This window comes from Ammospiza caudacuta, chromosome 18 (assembly GCF_027887145.1).
Source record: "Ammospiza caudacuta isolate bAmmCau1 chromosome 18, bAmmCau1.pri, whole genome shotgun sequence".
In the NCBI taxonomy this organism is placed as follows: Eukaryota; Metazoa; Chordata; class Aves; order Passeriformes; family Passerellidae; genus Ammospiza; species Ammospiza caudacuta.
This window is the reverse complement of record NC_080610.1, coordinates 11,776,168-11,803,496: the sequence shown is the minus strand read 5'-3', so window position 1 is coordinate 11,803,496 and position 27,329 is coordinate 11,776,168. Positions and strand designations below refer to the sequence as shown.

The window sequence follows — 27,329 nt, the reverse complement described above, 5'->3', positions numbered from 1 at the left end:
TGCAGCATTATACAAATTGAACAGTGCTCAGTTCACATAATTTCTTTTCATAACAATAAATATAAATAAATTTACAAATAGTAATACTGCCTAGCACAAGAATAGACAGAAGCACAATACACAAGACTATAAATCTATTTTTTAAAAAATCCTAAAAATCTGCATAATTCCTAAAATCCTCTAGCCAATGATCAGTTTAATAGTTCAGTAGTACCACTTCCTTCAGGGGTGAGGACTTTTACAAATCTAGATATAACAGTGATCTGCTAGGGAGGTGAGTTTTCCTTTTTTAGTGGTTTTGCTCCTTTTTTCCTACCTCCTAACAATAAATTAACAACAGTTACATCAGAAAAGTGTTAGTGGTGCAAACATCTCCAGGAACTGGGGGAGGTCTTTGTCCAATTTGGCAAATTAAGAAAAAATGACACACCAGGGGTACAATCAACTAACTTGGGGCTGGCCAGCCCCTTGGCTTGTGGTGGCTTCTGTGACAGTGGTGACACAGCAGCTCCACCTCGGTGTGTAATAAATTTAATTCCCTTAACCTGGTGATTTTTAGCTCGGTTACATTCCAGTGAAAGTTCCTGCTGCCTTCCAGGTCCTTCTGGAGAGCTCCCCAGTCCCACAACACAAGTGTCCATGCCCTTGCCATGGGGGAAAGTGGTTTCACAAGTCCCAGCTTGATTTATTTTGGCCTCACGCGCTGTGGAAGCAGCCAACACATCCCAAAGCAGGACGAAGCCCTTGGAGCTTCCCGGTCGGATTTTAACCACGGGGAAGAACCGTCCCTCGGGATCTGCGGAACGGTGCCAAGCTCAGAGCAGAGGGATGGGTTTGTTGCCTTGGGGGTTCACGTACTGAGCAGCTGCCACATTGTCCAGGGTGGTGTAGGTGGTGTAAAGGCCAGTGACCTGCAGGTCGGAGAAGGAGCGGTCGCTGCCGCTGGACGCGGGCGTGAGGCCGGGCGTGCCCAGCTCGCAGTCGGAGAGATGCAGGGGGGAGTTGCTGAAGGCACCCAGGGTGTCCAGGCTGAAGCTGTCGTCCTTCATCTCCTCCCAAATGTTCCCTGGAAAAGATGGAATCCTGCTCACAGCAGCACATGCCCAGTTCCACGGGGCTGGGACTAAAGGGCTTCATTTGATGCTCGAGCGTGGGACTGCGGTGGTGCAAGGGGCAGCAAGTCTGATCCACAAAATCCTGCAATTCCAGACCTTTCTGGGCAGCAGGAAAATCCCCCAAGTCCTGTGGTTCCAGACCTTTCTCCAGCAAGTGTCTGATTCCCCAAATCCTGTGATTCCTGACCTTTCTGGGCAGCAAGTCTGATCCCCCAAATCCTGTGATTCCCTGTTATTCCAGACCTTTCTGGGCAGCAAGTCTGATCCCCCAAATCCTGTGATTCCAGACCTTTCTGGGCAGCAGGTCTGATCCCCCAAATCCTGTGATTCCAGACCTTTCTCCAGCAAGTGTCTGATTCCCCAAATCCTGTGATTCCAGACCTTTCTGGGCAGCAAGTCTGATCCACCTGTGATTCCAGATTTTCTGTGTCTGATCCCCCCCAATTCCTGGGATTCCATGTCTTGCTGGGCAGCAAGCGTGTCTATCTCCCAAATCCTCTGCTTCCAGATCTTTCCACACAGCATCTCTCTACCTGTGCTCTACCCAGGACCATGTCAGGCATTGCCACAAATTAGAGAAGTTCTACTTGCACAGAAGGAGAACCCCAAAGCATGTGGTGTCCCACATTCACCTGGCTGGACACCCCTGCTTCCCCCACTGGGGCCAGGAAGGTGTCCCAGCTTTCCCACCTGGCACAGGGACAAAAATCCACTGAGGGAAGTCACCCTGAAGATGCCACCACCCAACCCCATCCCAGAACATCCCCCTGAGGATCCTGACTGTTTATTCAGCATGAACACACCCACAAACCCCAGCTGTGCCCTCCCAGTGCCTTGCCCCGTACCTTGCAGCGCGAAATCCATGATGCTGGGATCCAGAGCGTCCACCTCCGTGCTCATGTCCACCGCCACGTTGGGGAAGTCCGGGGCGCGTCCCATGGGGTGGTGGGGCAGGGGGCTGTGGCTTATGTCAGGCAGGGTGTGCAGAGGAGGGGTTTGTGCAGGTGCTGGCGAGTTGGGGGCGAGGCGAGCCTGGGTCTGGAGCTGGTGGTGCAGCGGCAGGGGCTGCAGGGACAGCGTCATGATGGGCTGGGGCTGGAGCTGGGACACCGAGATGCAGCCCAGGGGGGGCCCCTCGGGCTCTGCCTGCTTGCTGGGCCGCCTGCAGCTCTCGGGTCTGTCGGTGATCAGCTTGTCCAGCTCCTCTGCCCGTTCCAGGGAGGAAAAGAGATGCTTTAACACGTTTGTTCAAGGGGGTGCTGCCCAAAGAACAACTGCGTCTGTGGCGTGAACTGATTGTCACAGTGTGAGACCCAGCACAGGCTGTGACTGTGCAGGGAGCAAGAAATGACATCTAATTCCTTCCCCAAATCCGTGGTTATCCCTGACTGAGCCAAAGGAATGATCATGCAACTGCAGAGCAGCCCAGGCACCCCTGGTGGCAGCTCACCCCCAGCTGTAGAGCTCTGTGGTCAGAGAAACACTCAGAATTCTGCTTATCCATAAGTACGAAAAAATTCTGCTTGTCTCCCAAATAACTGCAAAAAACGCCTGACTGTCGCAGTGGCCCTTTTGCTTTTAAACAATAACATGTCATTTATCACTGACTGCACGTTACTGATTTTGTAGAAAAAAAAATTCCAGTTGATTTTGTCAATTCCGAGCTCCTGAAAGCTTCTAAAATGTGTTTCTTTATAAATAAGAAATGTTATAAATAAGGGAGGGAATTATACATAAATAAGCTATAAATAATAAATATATTATAGAGAATATTCTATATAATAGATATAGATATAGATATATAGATATAGACATATAATATAATGTAATATTTTTATATATAAATAAATAGATAGATTTAATATTAGATATATATCTATTTAGATCTCTATATATTAGATAATATAGATAATAGATAATAGATATAACTACATAATATTTATATGCTGTAGTTAATATAGTATAAATAATATTAAATTCTATTTTATAAATAAGAAAATGTCTTAAGAAAGGGAGATTTTTGCAGAAGAACAGGCAAGAAATGGCATTAAAATGCTTCTCTATGAAAAGTGCATTAAATATGGCTGGATATTAAAATATTCCCCCAAACTAGCCCCAGAGGCAGAGGAGCCGTGCAGGGAATGCCGTGGATGAGCAGGATGGGGAATGTGGGCCCTACCTGGGTTAGCCATGCTCCTGTGAATAGCAGCCAAATCCTTCCTCTTCCACTTCTGCATCTCCTCCTCCATCTTGTCGATCTTGGCGGGGTTGAGGGCCCACAGGCAGCCCTTGCGGGACGTCCCGCTCAGTTTGTTCTCCACCTTCTCAAAGCACTTGTTCAGGGACAGGTTGTGGCGCACGGAATTCTTCCACCCATCAGGGGCAGTCTGCGAGGGCAGGAAGGGGTTAATGGGAGCAGCCATGATATTTCCTGAAAAATCCCTTGGCCAGGGTTTTTTCTCCTGAGAAGCCTCAGAAAAGAGATGTAAACAATAATTATCTGATCACTTCTCCCTGTGTTTTGCTGCTCTGGAATGTGGCAGGTGCACCTTTGATTGGTTCCATGTGAGTTGTTTTTACTGAATGACCAATCCCAGGCCAATCCCAGCTGTGTCGTACTCTCTGGTCAGTCATGGGTTTTTATTGCCATTCTTGTCTTCTCATGTATCCTTTCTCTTTCTTTAGGATAGTTTTAGTATATCATTAGTTATGATATATAGTATGATATATGATATGATATGATATGATATGATATGATATGATATAATATAATATAATATAATATAATATAATATAATATAATATAATATAATATAATATAATGTAATGTAATAGAAGGTATAGTATGATATAGTATGATATGATATAATAGTATATTATACTATACTATACTATAAACAGAATAATATGATTAATACAATATAATTAATATACTATAATATTACTATACTATAAATAATATAATATACTATTACAATATATTATATTATATTATATTATATTATATTATATTATATTATATTATATTATATTATATATAGTATATACTTATACTATAAGTAATATAATATAATATAATATAATATAATATAATATAATATCAGCCTTCTGAGAACTTGGAGTCAAATTCTCATCTCTCACATCGTCCTGGGGACCCAACAACACCACACCACGGGGAAAAGGGGGCAGGGATGTGGCATTTCTGAGCTGGGGAAGGCCCAGGTACCTTGAAGTAGGGGAAGTGCTCCTTCATGAAGCTGTAGATCTCGCTCACGGGCAGGCTCCCAGTCTTGCTGTTCTTCAGTGCCATGGCAATCAAACAGCTGTGGGCAGGAAACCCAGGAATGGCTTGGAATCATGGAATAGCTTGGGTGGGAAGGGACCTTAAAGCTCATCTAGTTCCACCCCCTGCCACCACCTTCCACTAGCCCAGGTTGCTCCAAGTCATGTCCAGCCTGGCCTTGGGCACTTCCACAGCTTCGCTGGGCAGCCAGTGCTGGGGCCTCACCATCCTCACAGGGAGGAATTCCTTCCCAATATCCCATCTAACCCTGCCTCTGGCAGTGGGAGCTCACTCCTCCTGTCCTGTCACTCCACACCTTCTTGTGGTCTGGCACCCTTGGACCCACCTCTTCAGACACAGACAGCTGGGATCCTGGGATGCCTGCTCCCAAGGGCTCAGAAGTCACAGAATCACAGCATGAGCTGATTTAGAAGGGACCCACGAAGATCACTGAGTCCGGCTCCTGGCCCATCCCCAAGAGTCACACCACATTCCCAAAAGGATTGTCCAAACCCTTCTGCTTGGGCTCTGCCAGGCCTGGTGCTGTGGCCACTTCCCCGTGATCCTCAGGTTTTACTCCTCTGTGCTGTTACTCTCTCACTGCTCTCCAGGAATAACTTTCCTTGTTCACTCCTGCCACCCCTCAGAGGCAGCTCCCACACAACTCCTGCATGGATGGGGGGATTTTTGTTCCCTCCCAAAGGACCCTGACACCCCTGCAGTGTCACAGGCACCCCAGGACAGGCACTGTGCCTCCTGCTCCCCACTCACCTGTAGGAGTAGATGGGCTTGGGATAATGCTTTGGGTGCAGCTCCTGGGCAGAGTGGGGAGCCAGGCGTGGCTGGGAATAGTGTGGCTGTGTCCCATAGGATGTGTTGTAGATTGTTGCTGGGTTACACTGCGTGCACAGGGAAAAGAAGGGAAGTGACAGATGCAAAATGTCCACTGGGGTGTGTGGGTTTAGGGATATTTTGTTTTTCTTTTAAAAGATATCTAGATTTGATCTTGGCAGGTACTTCCAAGACAGACAACAAGCACATACCAGTACCTGCTGGGGGTTCTGGGCCAGGGCAAACACCTGCTGGGGGTGAGGAGGAGGAGGATGAGGAGGATGAGGAGGATGAGGAGGGAAGAGCTGTTGCTGTGTTTGCAAACCAGGGGACAGCTGCCCACCCACGGCGTAGGGGCTCATCTGCCAAGAAAAACACAACAGTCAAGGAATGACCACCACCTTATCCCAGGAGCTGGGGCAATAAAGACCCACCAAGGCCTGCTCTTACATTGGCTCCATGTGTGGAAATGGAGTTGAGGCCCAGGATTCCCTGGGGGAGGCTGGCCTGGACGTGGATCATCACTCCGGGCGTCGAGTGCATCGCGCTCCCCACGGCACCTGGCACGGAGAGAGGGACGCAAGGGATGCTCCCATGGAAGCACAGCTCAGGGAAGGAAGGGGGTTAATGGATGCAGCTGAGCACAGGGAAGCTCTGGAGTGGAGAATCCAACCTCCCTGGCTTTTCACAGCCTGCCCAGATGACATCAGCTGCTCCCAAAACTCGTTAGGCAGGGAATGAGAGGCGGCAGCTGTTTAACAGCCCACGGTGGTGACACAGACACTGTGTCTTACAAAAGAGAAACAACACGCTCAGCATCAGCTGGATTTGTGCTCTCAGGCAGGCAGGGTGTCACTCTGAGCTCTGTGATGTGTGTTTACCTAAAGGATGTTCACAAGGGAAAGAAAAGAGTTCAGCCAACACACGCTGCAAGGCTGCAAGAAGCAAAGAGGTGTGAGGTAAATGAGGTGCCCTTTGCTTTATCAGTGTTGAAACAAAGCAAAAAGATTAATTATCTCATTTCAGAGGTGTTGAAAACCTCTGAAAGCCAGGACTTAAAATACCTCAGCCCAACAGGGCACCAGCACCTGCACTGGGCAGAAATTCCCATAGGATCTGAGTGTTGCCAGTGCTGGAGCTCTCTGCCTCTTGGAATGGGGGGAAAGGCACCAGCAGAGCCCTCAAGAGAAGCCAACAGGCTCCAGGTCTTTGGACAGGAAGCAAAATGTGAAAGGATGGGAAAAGGGAGCCTGAGGGGGAGTGTCAGGGGCAGGCTGTGCTGTTTAAGGAGCATTTATTCCCATTTCCCATTTCCCATTTTCCACCCCACAGTACCTGTCTGCTGGAGCATGGCACTCTGGGCCCCCAGGCTGAAATCCATTCTCCCACTGGCCATCTGCTGGAGCCGAGGCACATCCACGGATGTCAGCCAGGACAGGGACTGCAAATCCCCCGGGAGCTCATCCTCACTCAGCTGGGAAGGGTCTGAGGCCAGGAGCCTGCAAAGCAGCAGGGGAGGTTAACGGGGAGCAGGAATTGCTGCATTGGCCCTGGAAAGAGATGGATGGGTGCCAAAGCTCCTGCAGGTCAGGGGGAAGAAACACCAGGCTGGAATTCTGTATCCAAATCCAGATGTGCCCCGTGGCTTCACAGCTGGCTTCTGACACCCTTCACCTGGTGTTGTGTTCCTTTGTCTAGTCTGGAACATTTTGGTTGAGAAAACCTCCTGTGGAACATTTGTAGGGGAAGCAGGCCCAGAAACCCAGCAGAGAAACTGCCTGGAAACAAACCCAAACTGATTCCTGATTTTCACATCTGTCAGAAATTTGCACTTGTTTGGCTTTGATGGGAGAGAAACCAGGACTTATAAGCTGGTCATTCTGTATTAACCCTGCAATTCAGAGCCTTGGAAGGAGCTCTGTGCCCAGCTCCTGGGGAATACATGTGCTAATGCTGGAACACCTGGAAAAACTTCTCCCAGCCCCTGGATCCTGTCAGCTGTGACAGATCAGCATCTGCATAAAAAGAACTCCACAGACTGCTGATAGCTTCCATTCAGATACATGAAGTTATTGATACTTAAAAAACCAATTTTTAGGCAGTTTTTGACAGAGTAAAGGAGCAGAATGAAAGGTTTGAGACTGGAGGCACCATATCTGCCAGGCACCAGCAACAACAGCAGGCACAGCTGTGACAGGCTGCTTTTGGTTTAAAGCTCTGCTTTTGACACCTTTTACATGCTCCAGATCACCTGTTTTGCTTTGCTTATGATAGAGCATGTGGTACAAAATGAGAATATTGGAATATATTTACAGTACTCAAAAATTCCTGTGTGGTCCAAACTCCCTGCTAAAGTCAATAAAAGAACTCTTGCAAATGAAAGGCTAAGTTAATTAATGTGGAAGAGTATTACAGGAGTCACTGGTACCTTGAGGAGTAAAGCAGTAATTAGGACATGTCAGGGAGTTGTCACTGACACCAAGGGTAAACCTAAAGGGATTCAGATCCAGGAAAACATCTTTATCTCTCAGAAGAACACAATTTAGTTGGATGCAGCTGATTTTGCTTTCAAACCCTTTTGCTTTCAAAAGCTCTCAGAGATGTGTTAAAGTGGTGTCTGCTGCTGATGCGTGTTTGCTGCCAAGTGATGCTGCAGGAAACTTAAATAAATCTGATCTCTCGCTGAAGCATCTTTTATGCTTTACACGACTCTAAATCAGCTTAAAAGAGCAAGGCACAACTTCAGTGCCTGCCTGCCCTGGAGCTCTCAGCTCCTCTATTCAGGAATTCCAGAAACACCTATAAAGGCTCCCTGAACCACTGTCGGGGAGAAAAACTAAAAAAAAAAATTTTTGTTTGCAAAAAGATTTTGTATAGGAGAAAAGGGGGGGTGGGGGGGGAAATCAACACGGGACCAAGAGCCAAAGAATAAAAAAACCCTCTTCAAATCTCCCTCTCAGCCTACCCCGCGTTCTCTCTCCTACTGTAGTTATAGGGCAATAATTAGCATTGCCATGGTTACGCCGTTATTTGGCCAGGCTTGGGGACTTCCATCCATTAAAAAAAAAAAAAAAAAAAAAACAACCCAACAAAAAAAAACCAAAAAAAAAAAAAAAAAAAACCAAAACAAAAAAAAAAAAAAAAAAAGAAAAGCAAACCCCATCATCAGGTGACGGCTCTCCCGGCTCGGAGATTGGCTGGATTGGAAGAAAACAGGGGCATGAAATGATTTGAAAACCGGGCAGGCTCGGGGGTCGCTCGCAACAGTTGGTTGGGAGCAGGGGGAGCCGCGGGCCCTTTGTGCGCCCAACGCCCGCCGCCCCTGGCACGTGTCCCCTTTGTCTTTGGGGACCCCGCTTAATTGTGCCACCCCCCGCACCCGCTCCCTCTTTACAAGCCTCCCATTAATCTGCCCCGAGTGACAGGCGACACACAACACACGTCCCCTCGCCATCTGGCACCCCGCGCCCCGCCGGCACGAACGGGGTCAGCGCTCCGCATCGTGGAAACGCAGAATCGCCGAATTCTGCGCCATCGGCCCTTCCCCCGGGCAGGATCAGCGCTCCCGGGCCGCGTTCCCGGCCGTTCTGCCGCCCAGCCCTCGCCCGGGATGCTCCCAGCCCCGGGAAGGTGGGACAGCGTGTCCCGCTCAGCATGCGCGCCAGGGACACGGAGAGGGGCGAGGAAAGGCTCTGGTAGAGGATGGGAAATTGTTGTTAGTGCATGAGGCTCTGTTTTAAATGGATATGAAGGTGTAATGGTATTTAGTAACTAGAGAAGTGTGCAAAATGGCTCTTTGTCCAAGTCAATGGTCTTCCCTTCCCTTCCCTTCCCTTCCCTTCCCTTCCCTTCCCTTCCCTTCCCTTCCCTTCCCTTCCCTTCCCTTCCCTTCCCTTCCCTTCCCTTCCCTTCCCTTCCCTTCCCTTCCCTTCCCTTCCCTTCCCTTCCCTTCCCTTCCCTTCCCTTCTTTGAGTTTACAGTAATTCTTTTAAAACCACCTCAGCCTGTTCACTACGCTTTTTTAAAAAAATAGATTTGCTACTTATCAGATTAACATCCTGTTAAAAATGAAGGAAAAAGCAAATTCAATCAGAATTACACCCCTGCCCATGACAGAGGGTTGAAACAAGATATTTAAGGTCCCTTCCAACCCAAATCGGTCTGGATTCTGTGATTCCATTATTTGATAATTCTGCGATTTCATGATTTGATAGTTCTATGATTCCACGGTTTCAAGTTTAAGGATTATTCTTCAGGCTGCCTTCAAAACCAATGTTGATATCTCTCATGTCTTAAAGAAGGTGAAATTTTAAAGAATTCCCATTGCTGCCTGGCTGAGGAGCTTTAAAATCTGGGAATATTCTGTAGCATAAACCCAGCACATCTCCCAGGCCACAGGCTCAATTTCTTCCAGTGAAGAAATTCTAATTTAACTGCAAAAAAAAGAGAGAGAGCCAAGCACAGGAATAACCAACACTGTCATCTCCTGGGCTTCAGTCTTCCTGACCTCAAAATTGCCAGCTACAGATCCATAAATTGGAATACCAGGTGGGATTGGATTCAGTTCCCCACCACAACCTTGCTCATCTCACTTTGGAGGATAAATTCCAGGAGTCAGAGCTCCTGCCTTTGGCTGGGTGTTCACAGCCCCTGGCACAATGGGGCACTGTGGTAAAAGCAGCCTTTCAGTGCATGTAAATGAGATAAATAGTGATAGGCTGTAATTAATGCACTGCTGAGCCTCCCCTGCTCATTCCCAGGGCTCCTGGAACAGAACCCCAGCAAGGGGAGGCTGCAGCCCCACCAGAGGTGCTGCAAACATGATGTTGTTTTTTCCGAGTGTGGTGAAATGATGCAAATCCACTTTTACCCCTCTGCAGTAAAATATCCCATGCTTCTGTTTGTCTCCTGCAAGGATGAGAATCCAGAGGGTGCTGAGGGTTTACAGCCCAGTTCTCCTGTGTATCCCAGGATGCTGATCCTGGGAAAAGTGCCTGGAAAACTGGGTGTGATACAGAAATGCTCCTTGACACTGTTAGTCTTTACAATCTGCTCTGGAGTTATCTGCCCAAAATATTTATTCCCATCAGGAACACCTTGGAATGAGACCCCTTTCCAGATCTGATCCTGGCAAAGTTCACCAGAGCCTGCCAGCAGCACAAAATCCTCACTCACAGCTACCTAAAGGTTATTTTTACCTTTTTCCCCTCACCACCAAGGGCATCCTGCTGGCACAAGGTGGAATTGGGGTCATTCCTGGCCTGGCCTTGCAGGAGTTTAACACCAGAGCTGGATCTGAGCCTGTGCTCACCAGTGGGGCTTTGCCACCTTCCCTCAGGCTGAGCTCGAGGTGGTTCCTCCCCTTGGGAACCTCTGCCAGGGGAATTATCCATGAATTATCCACCTCCACATTGCCTAGGATGGTGAATTCATGGCTGCAGACTGTAAGGATCATCTCAAGAACTCATCACCTCCACCTGAAACAGAGCCAGGACAAAAGCCCACAGCTGCATTTGGGATATTCCAGGGTTTTAAGTCGCACTCAGTGGACAGGGCTATTTCCCATTTTAAGCACTGAGTTTTTATCCCAGGCTTAGGTGACACAACTGCTCAACAGGCAGGAGCAATTGGGTGATGAGTTCTTAATTAACTGTTTGCAATGGTTTCTCCAGTTAGAGACAACTGGACAGGAAGAGCCCAAAGCAAACCTCTTCTAGAAGTGGTGTTTTCCTTTGTCTGGGGTTACACAAAATCCTCAGGGCAAGCACAGGGAGTTCTTATGTGCAAGACAAGGAGAAGGTTTGTATTGTGACTCTCCATCTGTGTCCATGGTGAGAAGTGTCCTCTGTTTTACTGAGGGACTCAACTTCCCCATCTCCTTCAGCTCCTCATTCCCTTTAAGTCCTTCCTCTTCATTTTCCTGCCTCCCAGGTGCTTTTCCTCCCGCTATTTTCTGGTTTCCACACTCACAACCCCTTCCAACTTGTTTCTGCCCCAGCCCCTCTCTGCTTTACCAGCAGCTCCCAGAGTTTTTGGTCTGTGATTTCTCCCTGAAGGCACAACACACACATCCAGTCCCACACCATCATCCCACCCCTCTCTCTGGCTTCAAGATTTCTGGGTTATTTCTGGTCTTGCTGGAAATCAGGACAGAAATTAAGTTTCAAGAGGGTCCCTCCTTATCTATAACTCAAGAAACATAGTGTTATCAGAACAAAAACTAGTGAGGAAAAATTAAATATCATCATTAACCCGGTAGGTGGTGATGGTCCCCTTTCCTCGCACCATGCTGGACTCTGAAAATCTCCTGCAAAGGTACTTGGCACTAAGAACAAGCTACAGCTGCACTCCTGGAGCCTTTTATCCATCCTAGCTCCCCATTTCACAGCCCTCATTACACCAGTTTGCTGTGGGATCAGTGGAAAATGAATTACAGTGAAATGTGTAATGCTTAAACACAAGAAGAAACAAGAGGTGATGGCAGCACTGCACCCCCAGCCACTCATTCCCTGCTCTGCCCTAACCATCCCTAGGCTGGGATTTGCCAAATACAGCTGGGATCTGACTCTGGAACCTGTTTGGTAAAAAAATCCCAAACCAAACAACTCAAAAATCAGCCCTTTGACCGAAGTCAGAACAAGCAAAACGTGCTGAAGCACCAGGCACCACAGGAATGCTTTATACTAAAATCAGGACCATGGTCAGACTGGGGAGCTGCTTTTTCCTAGGGAATTGCTGTTCATTAGCCCTGGAGCCTTGTTTGGGTGTCAGAGCAGTGTGGAGGGGATGGATATCAGCTCTCCAACCTGTCCCTGGGCAGGGCTCTCAGAACCCCTCAGTCTCTGGGCCTGCAGCAGCTCCTCTTCCTGCACATGAGCCTCTGGGATCCCTCAGGAATGCTGGAAAAATCCCAAATCCCTTTCTCTATCCATGTTTTGGCCTTTCTGAGGTAAGGGATGAGCCCTTTCTGCTCTCACAGGACCCCGAGGTGCTGCCCCAAACCAGCCCCGGGAGAAGCAAAAGGCCACAAATTTTATTCCTCCAGATCAGCACATTTCAGGAGTGCTGAGGAAACAGTTGTGCTAATCCACTTAAATCAATCCAGTTTGACTGATTCCTTGGAGGTTTCTCACTAATTTTTTTTTTTTTTTTTTTTTTTTTTTTTTTTTTTTGGGGAAAAGAATGAAGCCACTCCCGTGCTGGAATTCCTGGGGCACTGCGAGTCATTATCTCAGTGCCTGTCACAGGAATGTCACAGGAATGGACACTGGCATTTTCTCCAGGAACAATTAGGGTGTTGTTAGTGATGCATTTGTAACCTTTTTGTGTGCACACTCCCATCCATCCATCCATCCATCCATCCATCCATCCATCCATCCATCCCAGGGGACAGAGGTGTCACTTGCTCTCCAGAAACCCCAGACATGAGAGGACAACAAATGTGCTCAAATTAGAGATTTGTCATCTTTTTCCACACTGAAATGCTGTCACATCTGGAATTTATGGAGTACAGCAGTTCTGTGCATCTTAATCTGATTTTACACTATACTGTGGAAACATAAAGTAATTAAGGAAAAAATTGATCAGACTAATGAGCTAATGAATATAGACAATTCTTTAAGAATCAAAGAGATAATTAAAATGGGGTAAAGGACAATAAAATCTACCAATATACTGAATTATTAATGATTAACACCTTTTCATCAAAAATGTAAAGCTTAATTCCCATTTAACATATAGAAAATGCATTGCAAGGCCTTCCAAACTCTCCACAAGGCTTCTGTCAACTGGAAATACATAATAAAACAAAAAAATAGAAATGTGGTCCTTACACCAAATATTGTTGAATCAGATCTTAAAATCAAAATGACAGATTTCATATTTCAATTCAAAATATTGCTTGAAGGCTGAAGCACCCAGGAGCTGAAGAACCTGGATTATCAGGAATCAGACCATAAATTCCATGGGAAAAGCCTGGAGCTGGCTCCTATAATTTGTACAGGTCTGTGCTGGAGCTTCCACTAGCCACCACTGTATAGAAAACTTGTGGTCTGCCTTTGCTGTGATTTAAAATCAAAATACTGGCACTAAAGCATGTTAATTATTAATGATGATTAACAAGGATGAAGTACTAAGGATTAAAAAATCTCGGTGTGTTGCAACTCTCTATTTTCATTCCCTTAAATGCAATATGGAATTATTAGAAATATTTATCAGCCCTACAAGGGTAAATATATTGAATATGGTGCTATTTTCTGTAGGAAACTGAGAGAGGCAGCTGCTAAAATAAATAATTACTTTGCATTGCAGCCAGGCAGTGACAGCACCATAAAAGCAGGCAGTGGAGGAGATCTGATGGCCCTTAATCATCCCTGTGCTGTTTGATATCCAAGAGCTGCACTGCTGGGAGGGACGTTTGCCTAAAATCATTTTACTGGGGTGCAGAAAGTCCTGCGGCCAAAACTTCATCACCACCCCGAGCCACAGCAAATTCACTGCAGAGGCTTTGGAGCTGCGCAATTCAAAGATCTGCTAAAATCAGATTTTTGCCACATTCCTTTTACCCAAAAAAAAAAAAAAAAAAAAAAAAAAAAAAAAAAAATTAAAATAATTATAAAATCCCAAGTTTTCCAGCTGTAAGTACAATCTGCCTGCAGACTGATGGGTGTCTGGGGGTTTGATCCCCTCCCTCGCCAGCGGAGCCGGGGCTCCTCCAGGTCCAACTGTCCCATTGAAAGACTCCAAATGAGACAGAAGAGTATTCTCAGCACAGCCCCAGCCTCCCACTCGCTAATTGGAGGCCATTCCCCATTTTGTGGAGCCTTGATGCTCCCCCATGGAGAACTCAGGACTGTGGGTTCCAGTCTTGGACTGTGGTGACAGCAGGAGAGTAAACAGAGCTGATAGAATTTGACAGGTCTATTCTTTTCTTAAAATCATTCAGTCTAAAAGATTTTCTTTTACATAATCCAAAGTGTTTTCTCATGAAGTAGGACAAATACTGCTCTGCATTTATGGTGCAGTTCAGATTTTATGCATTTTTATCAGAATTTGCCGCTATTAAACGAGGTCAAATAATTTGTTTTAAAGCCGTGGTAAAAAAAAAAAAAAAATCACAAGTGGGTGAAAAACTTTAGAGAACTGAGCACAGTTTCACAGAGGACTCAAAGCTGGTTTTCAAAAGGAGAAAATAAGAAAGTTATGATTTTTTTACTGAAATAAGATAAATCCTATCTTTCTCCCCCCAAAAATAATTTTTTTCCCTGCAGCTCTGAGTTAAAGAACAGTTCTCTCCCTAAAAAAGGGGCTTTGTTAAGGTGGTGAATTCTGCAGGGCACTGAAGACCCAGCCTTAAATCCACGTCCCCAGAAGTCCCTCTCACCCACACCCTTCCTTAAATCCCCAATAATTTCTTCACCAATATTTACGCAGCCAAGAAAAATGCCCCGAGCAAACAGTGCCTGGGCACAGAGCAAAGGCAGAGGCACAAACCTTTTCCCCAGAGGCTGCAGGGACTAAAACAAATCCCTCGCTGAGCTGCAAGAGCCTGAGCTGCAGCCTTTGCATTTTGAATAGAGAGAGGCCAGGAGAAGAATACCTGCAGCAGCCCCAGGAAAGGGTGAAACCCCTCAGGCTGGGAGGAAGGATTCTCTCAATGCTCATTTTATGTATTAAAACAAAAAAATTAATTTTCTTCTGGTTTGCTTTTCTGTTTTGTCGTGAGAAGTGGAACGTGTTGTGTGTGTTCTGTATTTGTTGGAGCTCTGCATCATGTGACAAAATGTAACCTAACATAACCCAGGGCTCTGTAACTCATGCAGAACCCTCCTGCAACCTCCAACAATGCTTTGAAATGATAAATGGAAGCACGGCGGTGCAGGTAAATTAAATTATGAAAGGCTCTTTGGCAGAGCCAGGTTTGTTCCCACCCATATTAAAAGCCCTTTGACAGGTTGTCAGTGCTTTGGAGGGCTGCACAAGTGCTTGTTTTAATTAAAAAAACTCCTCCAGTGTCTCTTGCTCAGTCTCTCCATGACTGCTCCGCAACAATGCAAAAAGTGATCTGCAAGGGAACTTTTAAATTATTATATTTTAACGAGAATCTCCTTCTGTGGCAGCGCTCACACAGGACAGAGAATTTACAGAGAGGTCAGCCCAAGGTTTTGGAGGTGTGTTTATCAAATATAGGTTAGTATCAAAATCAGAGAATCACAGAATGATTATGGATGTAAAAGACCTGCAATATTACCAAGTCCAGCCTTCATCCAAATGTGAATACTTTAAACAGGAATGTTTCTGAATAAGGAATGCATTGTAACTGCTCATCAGCCTTACAAATCTTATTTAGAGTGGAGAAATAACTCAGATAGCTTTAAAAAAAATAAAGAAGAAGAAGAAAAGTGGATTTCTACATACTAAAAGGATTTTTTAGGGAGCAAGGAGGAGGCAGCAGGAGTTGCCAGTGCAGTACACGTTTTTGAGACGGAGCAAACCTCACCTGTACTCCTGCGAGGGGTGGTGGTTTTGCCCTGAATTCCTAATGATTCCTGACATTATGGACGGGATATCGCTCTCTATCATCTCCTGGGGAAGCAGCAGAAGGCAGCGGTCAGCAGCAGTAGCTATCCAGCACTTCAGCAGCGGCGGGAGCCCCCGAGCCCGCCCGAGCCCCGGCACCGGGCACGGCACCGGCACCGGCACGGCCAGGTGCGCTGCTGGCACCGGGAACGGCAGGAAAACATCCCGGGGATGATCCCAGCCCAGAGAGGGACCCCTGAGGGAGGGACAGCTGCCCACGGGGTGAGGGGACCGGGAGCACCGAGCCAGCCGGGAGCGCTCCCGCTCTTATCCCGCAATCAGCAGCCGTCGCATTTTGGGTGGAAAAGCTGCGGGAGCTGCGGCGGCCCGAGCGCGGGGATGAGGGGAGACCCCAGTCCTGGACTCCCAGTCATGCAAGGGGAGCCCGGGGGGATCCCAGCACCGCTGCCCCACGGATGGAGGGAGCCTGGTGCTTCCAGCCCCGCGGATAGAAGGGGAATCCCAAATCCGGGAGAATCCCCAAACCGCTGCCCCAGGGATGGAGGGAGCCGGGGAAAACCCCAGACCGGCAACCTCGGGAGGGGTCAGCGGGAGACGAGGGATGGACGAGCCCGGGGGTCCCCAGGATGGAGTGAGCCCCGGCATTCCAACCGCGCTGCCCCGGGCATGGATGGATGCAGGGACCTCGGGGGTCCCCATCCCCGCTGTCCCTACATGGAGGGAGCCCGGGGGTCCCCATCCCCGCTGCCCTGGGCATGGATGGATGCAGGGACCCCGGGGGTCCCCATCCCCGCTGTCCTTGCATGGAGGGAACCCGGGGCTCCCCATCTCTGCTGTCCCTGCATGGATGGATACAGGGAACCCGGGGCTCCCCATCCCCGCTGCCCCGGCATGGAGGGAGCCCCCGGCTCCCCATCCCCGATCTCCCAGCCCTCACCCGGTGCTGCCCCGCTCCGTGCACCAACCTGTCGGGCGGGGCCCCGGGGCCGCCCGGAGCTCGGCGGGCGCTCGGTGCGCGGGGCCGGCGGCGGGGCCGCGCTCCGGCCCCGGTTTAAATTTCCCTCTCCGGAGCTGTCCAGCCCCGAGCATGCGCGGCCCGGGCCGGGGTCAGCGGCGGGGCAGGGCCGGGCAGAGCCGCCCCCGCCCCCGGTGCCCCCGCCCCGCCGCACCGGGCGGCGCGTCCCAGCGGAGAGCGGCGAATGGGAAAAGGGGGAAAAGCCCGGATTGACCCAACTTTGTGCAACTTTCCGCAGGGAGGAGGGGGAGGGATCCGCCCGCTCAAACGGGCACCGGCGGGAGGAGAGCGGAGCGGGGCGGGGGGAGTCGGTGCTCAACGCACGGTGCCCGGTACCGGTGCTCAGTGCACGATGCTCGGCGGATGCTCGGTACCCGGTGCTCGGTGCCCCGCTCGTTGCTGCGGGAAGCGGAGCGGAGGCAGCGGCCGGAACCGCCTGTCCCGCCTGTCCCCGGTTGTCCCCGGTACCGGGATGGCCGCGGGAGCGGGAACGGAGCCGGGACGGCCCCGGGCGGGCAGCGCTCGGCCTGAGTCTCAGCACTGCGGGAGGTGAGGGATGAGGATGGCAGGGATGAGGATAGAAAAGATGAGGATGGGAAGGATGAGGATGGGAAGGATGAGGATGGGAGGATGCTGAGGCCCTGGCACAGGATGCTCAGAGAAGCTGTGGCTGCCCCTGGATCCCTGGAAATGTCCAAGGCCAGGCTGGACAGGGTTGGGAGCAATCTGTAAAGAGAGTAAGTAATTCTGAGCATTGTAATTCTGCCTCCTCTTTCAGCAGAGGTTTTTAAGCGTGGTTTAGCCATCAGAGAGTTAAGTCTGATGATAATGGCATGAATTTGGGACAGTGTTACTTCCAAGGACCACAAAATCATGGATCAAACATCTGAGCCAAGGTCAAATCCCACACCAGCACAGATCCAGCCCCAGGAAATATTGGCTTGGACTGTCCAGGTCTTTTCTTGAGACCAGATTTTATTTCCTATAAACCCATCATCAAAACAGGGACCAACCTTCTCTGTCAGGAAAAAGTTTGAAGTCTGTGATGATACTGGGACCCTTGCACAGCAAAGCTGAAATGTGGAAATACTCCCAATATCCTTGCACAAGGAAAACCCACAAGATCCATGATAAATGTATTTCCTTGTGCTTGCCACTTTACCACAGAGTATGGAGGGGGTGAAATGTGAATACAGATCTTTTTTATTCTGCTCTTAATGAGAATCTGTTCACTTTGATGAGCATCAAATCTCTCTCTGTTAATTGCTGTCAATAGAAGGGGAGGTTAATCAATACCTCTATGAAATCAATGCCTTTATCAGGCAGTTCTGGAGAGCTGAAATAAGAGAAGTCACAGTACTGGCAGAGCCTCAGGCATGGAGTTTGCACAGTTGCAAGGGTTCCCTTAATTACAGGCTGCATTAATTAACGTTGGGCTGCAATTTATTAAAAGTTCATCTCAGATCTTTCCATCCTTACCTGGTAACTCAAAAAACACTTTAAAGAATGGGTTTTTATGGCTGAATATTTGCAGGAGGGGTGAGGATAAAACACAAGGTTCCCTCCAGGTCTCCTTGGAGCCTGTTCAAGACCTTGTGCTGAGCTTTCCCCCTGGCTGCTTTCCTGCAGGAACACATTCCATGCCCGAGCTGGTTTCCCCCATCTCAGGTGGTTTGCACACCTTGGAAGGGCAGGTGAGGATCAAGGGGTGGCTCCTGCCCCGTTTGCTCACCTGCCACGGGCAGGGATCAAGGGCTTAGCTGTCCAAAACCTGCAGCAGCAAGTTCCAACAAGGAAAATTCCAGTAGATTGGTGCAAGGAGCTTTTTCACAATGGGGGAAGTCCAACACTGCAGTGGGCACTGGGAGGTTTTGGATGGGACAAAACTCTGAGGAGTTCGGGGAGGCACAAAAAGGTTTTGGGTTGGGAGGGACCTTAAAAACTCAGCTTGTTTCAGTCCCTTCCACAGCCCAGGAAGCTGCAGCTGTTCCATGTTCCATCTGGATTTGCAGAACTGCAGGCTGATTGTTGGACTTTTAAAAAAATGGGGTTTTCCCTTTGTTTTGTTTTTTTTTTTTTCTCACCAGTTCCTGCCAGGCTGGAGAAGTGATGCTGTCCATGGGAATGCCATGGAAAGGAATATTGTGTTGCATTTTCTCCTGGTATCCAGCAGCTCTGTTTCTTTCTGTGATTTAAAATGCAAGAACATGAGATAAGGACAATTCCTGATTGTATTTGTATTTATCCTTATCTCAGTTAAGGAATGGCTCAAATTCACCTGGCACAACTGAAGTTATTTTTACTGTGAATATTAGCAGAGAAATGTGCATTAGGTTTTTCTATTGATCCAATTTCTGTCTGATTTATTTGGTGGCATGAAAAATCACATATAGCCTTTAAATTAACATTATTCAGCAATTAACTTCTTCCTTTATTTGCACTAATAACTTTGTAGTAAACAAACAGTGCAATGCAACAACAGAAGTAAAATAGGGATTTGTTTTTCAAAGGCATTCACTTTCTCTTGTATGAATTTCTCCTGAAATATCTTTAATTTCTACAGATTTTCTTTTAAACTGTAGGAATTTCTTTTGGATGACAAACTGAATTCATTTTGCTACCAGCTGAGGTCATCATAAAACAAGTTTGGTTTGTTTTCCACACTCTCCACTGCTTTAGGAGAAAAATAGGAGGAAAAAAAAAAAGCAAGAGAGAGCTGAGAAACCTTCAAAAGCAGAGATTGATGAGAACTCTGTGAAGATTTTGGTGACCTCTGCATCACGCTGGAAAATCAAAATATTTCCCCCACCTCAGGCAGTTTGGACTGGGACCTGTGGTTTTTGTGGTGAACCCAGAATGGCTGAAAAGCAGCTTCATGTTTATTCATTGTTGTTGTTTTTTGTGAGAGGACATTGGGGTGTCCCAACCCTGGATCTTCCTGCTCCTCACTTGGCTTTTTTTTTTCTGATTGTGGTTTTCATCTCTCTCTTCCAGATGCGGGGGAAATACTGATGTGAATTCAGCTCTGAAAGCATTTTGTGCTTCTTAGACAGTAATACTTGCACACTTCAAGCCAGCTTTGTTTTATGGGAAAGGTTGGATTTTTGAGCTTGTCCTTTATTTTTACCAAATTTAATTTATCCCTACAGAAGTGAAATATTCTATTCACATTTTAAACTGCAGCTGTTCGCTTTGATGAGCATCAAATCTCCCTCTGTTAATTGCTGTCAATAGAAGTGGAGATCAATCAATACTTCTATGAATCAATGCCTTTATCAGGCACTTCTGGAGAACTGAAATAAGATTCAGATCTTATATATTCAGATCTTATATTCAGATAAGGCTCAGATTCTCAGCCCCTGTTGGAGATGGGAATTTGGTCACACTTCATCCCCTTTCCAGTGCCCGGCTTTGGGGTTCCATCCTCACCCCCAAAAATCAAAAGCAGCTCTTCCCATTCCCCACAGGCTCTTTTCCCAGGATTTGTGCATTCATATGGGAACAAAAATGTGCAAATGGATTCAGCCCAAGCCACTGGAAACAGGAAAACCCCACAAGCTCCCTCCTTTTATCCCCCTGCGAAAGCACCGACCGTTTGTTTTATTTCGGGATACTGTATCCTAACAAATTATCCTTAAAAATCATTTGGTGTGAAATTGCAGATTAATCCCGCCGGGCTGGGGGTTTGGCCCTGGCCTGGCCACTTGGGAGCACACAGATGGTGCCTGGGCGTGTGACAAAAGGCCCCGTCCCTGATGAGATGCGGGGATGTAACGGACAGAAAGCTTTTCCTCGTGGCCAAGGTGAGGAAATCTCCGGAGGTGCTGGAGCCTGACTCCTGCTGGGAGAGCTGTCCTGGAAAATCTGCCCTGGAAAAGTTCTCCCAAACGAAGGGGAACCTGCTCTGACTCCCTTTAAAAGCTCAAACCCCATTTTTACTTCCTAATGCTGTTTCTTCTTTTCTTATTCCTTTTTTTTTTTTTCCTTGTTTTGTTGCATCTTTAGGTTGCAAACACCAACAAATGGGGATTCCTTTCAGAGTCTGGCAGCTTCTTGTTCCCCAAAATTAATTCTGTCTATCCCACAGGGAAAATGCTGTGAAGTGCTGGAAGCCTGGCCTGGAAGAAATTAATCTTTATCCTTGTGAAATGGCATTTGCTTCCCTGCACAGCCCTGAAATTCCAACTGCCAGCTGAACTGCTGCCTGATTTTAATGTAAAATTGTTCTTATTTAGGAACAGAATCCATCGTGCTGCCTGCTCCTGGTGGGGATTCAGGTGTGTGAGTGCAATTCCCCATCCCTGGAAGTGCCCCAGGCCAGGCTGGATGGGGCTCTGGGATAATGGAAAGTGTCCCTGCCCATGGCAGGAATGGAACAAGAGGAGATTTAAGTCTCTTCCACCCCAAACCTCTCTGGGATTCCATGATTTGCCTGGAAAAATGGACCCGTGGCTTCTAAATGCCCCTGCAACAGAAATCCTGCAGAGCCAGGATTGTTTGTGCTGGCAGAACCCCAAACCCAACCCACAAAGATACACAAAGCCTGACAATATATTTATTATTTAGCCAGTTAAACCTAAGCTTAGCACATTTTTTACATCTGTGAGTGCACTACAAGAATATTTTGCTCTGATTTATGTCCAGTCTGGGGCAAAATTGGTTTATAGGTGCTGTAATTGTGCAGTGGTTATTGTGTGCAATAATATGCAGCAATGAAATTAGAACAAATCTGTGTATTATGTCAGCATAGAATGAATACTTTTATTTTTCATTTAGGGAATGAAATAAATGCTTCTGAAATTATTTTTTTCCCCAAAAACAGAGGGCTATCAATATGCTGTTGGCTGATGGATGTAATTCCTAATTTAGTTTGTCATTGGAGGAGACAACTTCAGTCCCAGAGCACACAAAATTGTCACTTTTGATCTCTTTATTGCTCTTTTGTAGCCTGTGGTTTATTTACAGCTGAGGAACGGAGAATCCTGTGTAGGTCTCACCTATTCCTTCATCATAGTAATTAACTTTTCCTTAATTAATGTCCCTCATTGTTTCAGCAAATCCCCGTGGATTGTGTCATGCAGATAATGGCAATCAGGGTTTTCTCTGTCTCTGTGCTCACATGACGTTTTTTGTCTTAGTAGGTGAAAAGGAAAGAAGAAAAAAAGGAGATTTTGGAGCTCTTTGCTCCATCTTTGAGCAAATGCAAGCAATGAATGTTGAGTGAATACAGAAATAATTTGGGAAATTCATCCCTGAGGGCACAGTTCATGAAAACCCAGAGCTGGAGCCCAACTTTCAGAGAGCTCATTCTGCTTCCCAGCGAGGGAATTCCATTGGCACAGGGACAGGGATGGTCTGAGGATCCCACCCTGACCATGGTTAAATTGATATTTCTGACACAGAACCACAGAGATGACAGAGGATGCCAAAGTCTGGTTTGGGACTGGAAATGTTGCAGAGCTCAAAATTCCTGATGGCATCAGGACTGTCAGCCATGACTGGAGATGCTCAAGTAGAACATTCTTCAAGGTTTGTGGAGAAGTGTTAATAACAAACAAACAAACAGGGTTTTTTTCTTTGTTTTTATTTCTGCAATATTTTCAGTGTGTCACAGACACATTTTTATCTCAAATAAAAAATAATACTCAGAGGATGTCAGAGTAACATCCAAGTGTGTACAGCCCAAATTCAGCCCACATCCTTCCAGAAGGGACAGAAGGTTTGATTTCCATTTTCTTCCTGGTTTCTGTAAATATTTAGTGAATATTGGTTCTGCCCATGCATTATCCCTCAGAAAAGAGGGATATCATCCCTACTTGTGTTCCAGAGTGTTGGGTGTTTTCAGGGATTCCTGATTCTGAGGATTTGTGTAACTATTCCTGGAAGCATCCAGAGTGTTGGATGTTTTCAGGGATCCCAGTTTCTGAGGATTTGTGCAACTATTCCTGGGTGGAAGCACCCATCAGAATCCAGCAGTGACCATTCCTTTGGAGCCAGTGAGCAAAGAGAAGCCTGTGAGTATTTTCCTGAGGTTTTTTAAGAGTGAAAAAATTAAGATCCCTTCTCTTAATGAGGCCAGCACCAAATTAACATAGCCAAGAAATCCTCACCTCCATTTATGAGCAGCTTCTCCTGCTCCCTCAGCAGCTCTGCCCTGACCAGCCCCACGATTTAGGGAATATTGTTTCCTGCTTCCATGGCACACAAGTCTAATTAAACCATTTCTGCACCTTCCCTGGCCATAACTCTTCATTGCAGTAATTAGAAGACACCCCAGTACAGAACACACTGCTTCATCAGCTTTTAGGCTACGAGACTTAAAACTAACATTTTCAAAAGCATTTCATGGTTTGAAAGAATGGTCAATTAACCTTCAGTTTCCTGGGGGGAACCCTGCAAAGAACTGTCAACAGTTCAGTTTAGAGAGATTTGTCCAGTGACCTACGAGGCCACGAAGTTCACCAATGCATGGAACGGTGTCATCACGGATTTGTTCCCCGGGTTACTGTCACAAGAGAATAAACTGATTTTTCTGCTACAGTAACGAGTGACCAAGGGGCTACTGAATGATCTTGGTGCTTCCCTGGGCTCCTGGGCAAAACCAGGGCCCTCTCAGCAGGAAAAACCCCCTGGTATCCTCGGGATGAATGGTGTGTCTCTTTCCCTTCCTCCCCATAAGGTTGTTTTTTAATCAGAGGAGCCCCGGGGGTGGGGATTCCTTGGCTGCCCGCTGGGTTTCTTTGTATTTGGAATTCCCTGCAAGATAAACGTCTGATTATTGTGGTGGTGACAGTCTTCAGATTTAAGCGATGGCAACATCTCAGCCTGTATAGCAAATTAAGGGGTTTCTGTGGAGCAGTGGGATGCACCTGCTGGAGGAACCTTCTGAGCCTTCTGGAGAGGTCTCACCATGAAGTTGATTTTGTTGTGAGTCTGCTCCTGGCCATTGAAGGTAAAACAATCTCTGGCTTCATGAGGGAGGCAGAATCAGCCGTAAATAAAATTCTCTTCCATGTAAGATTTGATATGTGGAAATTAGAATCTTTGGCTTTGCTCTTACTTCAGTAAAAACAGTAAAAACACTTTATTTGCTCTGTAAACACAGGGGTTTACTACCATTTCAGAAGCTGCATGGAAAAATTGATTTTATTTTCTTCTACTCATCATCAAAAGGTTTTCCCTGGCCAACCTTACAAACCCCTACATTAAATCTGATTTTCCTGGCTTTTCTCCTTTGACCGTGACACACAAGGTCAGAGTCTAGAACTGTCTCTAGCACAGTTTAAAACATTTCAGTTGATTTTAAGTAGTGCTCCCAGCTTAAGATTTTAAGATATGAAGTAATCAGGAGGGTTTTCTTAAGGACACACGTCCTTGTACTTAGAGAATCCCAGAATGGTTTGGGTTGGAAGGGACCTTAAATCTCCTCCAGTTCCACTCCTGCCATGGGCAGGGACATCTTCTGCTGTCCTAGTTTGCTCCAAGCTTCATCCAACCTGGCCTTGGACACTTCCAGGGGCTGGGCCTTGTACTCACACACCTGAATTCCCACCAGGAGCTGAGCCCTGAATCCCAGGAGCAGTTTTTGTGTTGAGCTCAAATATCAGAATCCTCCAAATCCCGAGTGCTGGACGACAGGAGCTAGATATCCTTCAGAGCAAACTGAGGCATCTCTGTAGGGATTTTTAAAACTAGATCACACCTAAGGGTGGTGATTGAAGCTGACTCCCTGTTTTTCTGAGTTTTGCACAGCTGCAGAGCGGTGGCTCAGGCTGCCAAGCTTTTCCTGCCGGTGGTGATTCCCATGTGGGCAGCTCAGGAAGGTTTTCCCCCAGACCTGGGGTGAGGGTCTGTCAGGGCCTTAAAACCCTGCAGGAAGGGAATAACATTGATCCTGTGTATTGCCAGTGACCCTTTGCTGCATTTCAGCAGTGACACAAGTGCAGAGAAGGATTTGTTCATTGATCATTCTGTGTCCCCTCCTGAGGTTCTTGGTGAGCGAGTAGTGAAGGACCAGAAGAAACAACAAGTCTAATTACAAATTTGCCCATTTTTTTCCAGAACAGCTGGGGAGAAGCTCAGTCCCTGAGCTGTTCTTTCCCTCCTCAGAAGCCCCCAGAGCAGAGATTTAAATTCAAAGCATGACTTTGCAGCAGGCTGGGCTGCACGAGGGGGAGGGGGAGCGGGGATGAGGAGCCGCGGGCACGGTGCACGGAGAGAGAGATATCATTACATTAAAAAAGTGTCTTCCCACACAAACAAAAGGAGAGGCTGGCTGGGAGCATCAGGATTATCCAACACGAGCCCCAGAGGCACTGCAGGGACGAGGACAAGGACAGGGTTCTGTCCCTGCAGTGCCTGCAGTGTGGACGCTCACGGAATGGCCCACACGGGCCCCGGCCTTGTGGCTCCCTCCCCACTCAGGATCAATTACTCATCCAAAATGACAGCCACTGTCTGGTGACCAAGGGTTGTCACCCATTTGAGCTTCCTCAAGGGTGAGTGGTTTCGCTTCTGAGCTGCTCTGACTGCTCTGCTGCGATTTTGGAAGGAGAAGTTGGCAAATTTTTCCGGTTTTTGTTGCCCGAAGCAATCAATTCATCACACAGAAGGCTGTGAGAAATGGATTTGTAGGGAGTTTTTAGGGTTTTCTATCAAACCCTAAAATGGGTTTGTAGAGAGTTTTTAGGGGTTCCTATCAAACCCTAAAATGGAATTGTAGAGAGTTTTTTAGGGTTTTCTGTCAAACCCTAAAATGGAATTGTAGAGAGTTTTTTAGGGTTTTCTATCAAACCTAAAATGGATTTGTAGAGAGTTTTTTAGGGTTTTCTATCAAACCCTAAAAACTCTACAAATCCACTTCCCACAGAACACCTTGCTTGGTTTCTCATTACATTCTTCAACACCTTGGTTTCTTTCTACATCCAAATCATCATTGCTGATGGTTGTTTTTTATAAGATAAAAGCTCGGTGGTTTTGCTACAGTTTTTTGCCTTGGGATATGAAGTTGGGCCCTTCTTTTTCGAGTTCCCCTTCAGCCCTGCCAAACAGCTTTAACCTTTATTTCTCCTATATTTGGTTTCAGAATGGGCACTTTAATGCTCAGATGAATTTCGATATATGGGGATATAACAGGAAAAACAACAACAACAAAAAAGAATCTGTTGGGGTTATTCATGTGCTTTTGGATTTGATTTACTTCCTACTTCCTTATTTAATAACCAGGTTCCTTAAGACTCCTTAAGCTTGACTGACCTGTGTTTTGTTGGCAGGTCTATTCCACTGACCCCTGCCAAGACCCCTGCCCCAGTTCGTCTATCAGACAAAAATGAATCTATTCCAGGAACTATCACTTCCCATTACCTCTAATTAAGCCTGACAGTTGGAGACAGGCCTCATTATTTTTAATTGGGCCCTATAGTTCTAGAGTTAAATTAAACACAATTTAATGCAGATAGCTCATCTGCATGGCTATGACAGAGTCAAATTGTATTTTAAGTTTCACGGAACGACAGGGTTTGTTTGCAGGCTTTGCTTTTTGCAGAGTGTTGCTGCTTTGAGCTCTGTGTTGTGTAAAACCTGCCTGGGGTGTGAGGACACTCCTGTTAATTAGAACCTGACCTGGCCCTGCACCTGTTGGACCTTTTCTCTAAACTTTTATACCAAAAATCCAAAGTGGGCCCAGGGTGGTGATGAAAATCTCTTTAATCGGCCCAGGCTGCCTGTGAGAGCTTCACATGGTTCAGGTAGTTTTAAACAGATTTGCAGGGGTGTCATGCAAACAGAGAAACTGCTGAAAGTTTTCCCCAAATTCCTGTGGGAAGTTTTTATTCAGAATTTAAAGGGAAGATTCCTCTCAATACCTCAACATGGGCATTTTTGCTGTTCAATTCACAGCTTTTTTTTCTGCCACAAAGCAACATTTTTATCACTATCATTTGGGGCTTTTCTGTGAAGACACCTCTGGATAAAGATGGAATTGAACCATCCTGTTGCTGTAAATATAATAAATGTTCATGTCTTGGATTTTCTTAGGGAAGGAACATTCCAGCCTGTGCTGAGGAAGGAGTTGTCTCACCCTTCTGGTGGTTTTCAGCCATAAAAATCACTTTGATAAATCATTCCCTGTACTCTTTCGTTGAGTCAGCTGCAAGACCAAGTCCTTTGTTATTGAAGCTTTAACTTTGCCAGAGTTCTCAAAGCAGTTAATCCCTCACAAAACTCTTTGCATTACTCATGGAACCAAGGCTTTGATTAAATACTGGATTTTCCTTTGCACAGGTGAGGTCAAACACTCGTTTCAAATGACATTTCCTTTGATATATTTATATTTTCTGTACTTTCCTCTTCAGCTTTGCTTGGAGGTCAAATAAACAAACTGCAGCACTTCTCCCATGAGAAGTAACACATCCAAAATGTCTTGAGGAATCCAAGACAAGGATCCTACAGTTTGGAACAGTGGGATCTTTACTTTTAGGAGTTTGGGCAGTTTGCATTAGTAATTATATATTGTGTTAATTAACTGACACTTAATTATGGAAATCTC

General features: G+C 46.7%; 2 protein-coding genes across 2 annotated transcripts in view; one reads left to right on the top strand and one right to left on the bottom strand.

The window, feature by feature from the left end:
- Positions 1-815: 815 nt before the first annotated feature.
- On the bottom strand, positions 816-15,810 carry FOXN4 (forkhead box N4). The gene is made up of 9 exons (XM_058816895.1): positions 15,728-15,810; positions 6,565-6,728; positions 5,680-5,789; positions 5,448-5,591; positions 5,170-5,297; positions 4,342-4,438; positions 3,295-3,502; positions 1,961-2,320; positions 816-1,066 (listed from the first exon to the last, which is right to left on the bottom strand). Exons 1-9 carry the CDS (start codon positions 15,808-15,810, stop codon positions 816-818), a joined length of 1,545 nt encoding a protein of 514 aa, XP_058672878.1.
- An 849-nt stretch (positions 15,811-16,659) lies between these two features.
- The window catches only part of MYO1H (myosin IH), a 44,706-nt gene continuing 34,036 nt past the window's right edge, over positions 16,660-27,329 (top strand). The window contains 3 exon segments of the mRNA XM_058816493.1: positions 16,660-16,874; positions 17,022-17,332; positions 18,413-18,477. Of these exon segments, the coding sequence (XP_058672476.1) occupies positions 16,660-16,874; positions 17,022-17,332; positions 18,413-18,477 (591 nt within the window).

What these genes read in the sequence shown, in the direction of transcription:
- FOXN4 (XM_058816895.1), bottom strand. Translation starts at nt 15,810, where the DNA reads ATGATAGAGAGCGATATCCCGTCCATAATGTCAGGAATCATTAGGAAT. An exon ending in TGCCATGCTCCAGCAGACAG is followed by an intron (nt 5,790 to 6,564) that starts GTACTGTGGGGT and finishes TCTCCGTGCCAG; the next exon opens with GTGCCGTGGGGAGCGCGATG. An exon ending in CAGGAGCATGGCTAACCCAG is followed by an intron (nt 2,321 to 3,294) that starts GTAGGGCCCACA and finishes TGGAACGGGCAG; the next exon opens with AGGAGCTGGACAAGCTGATC.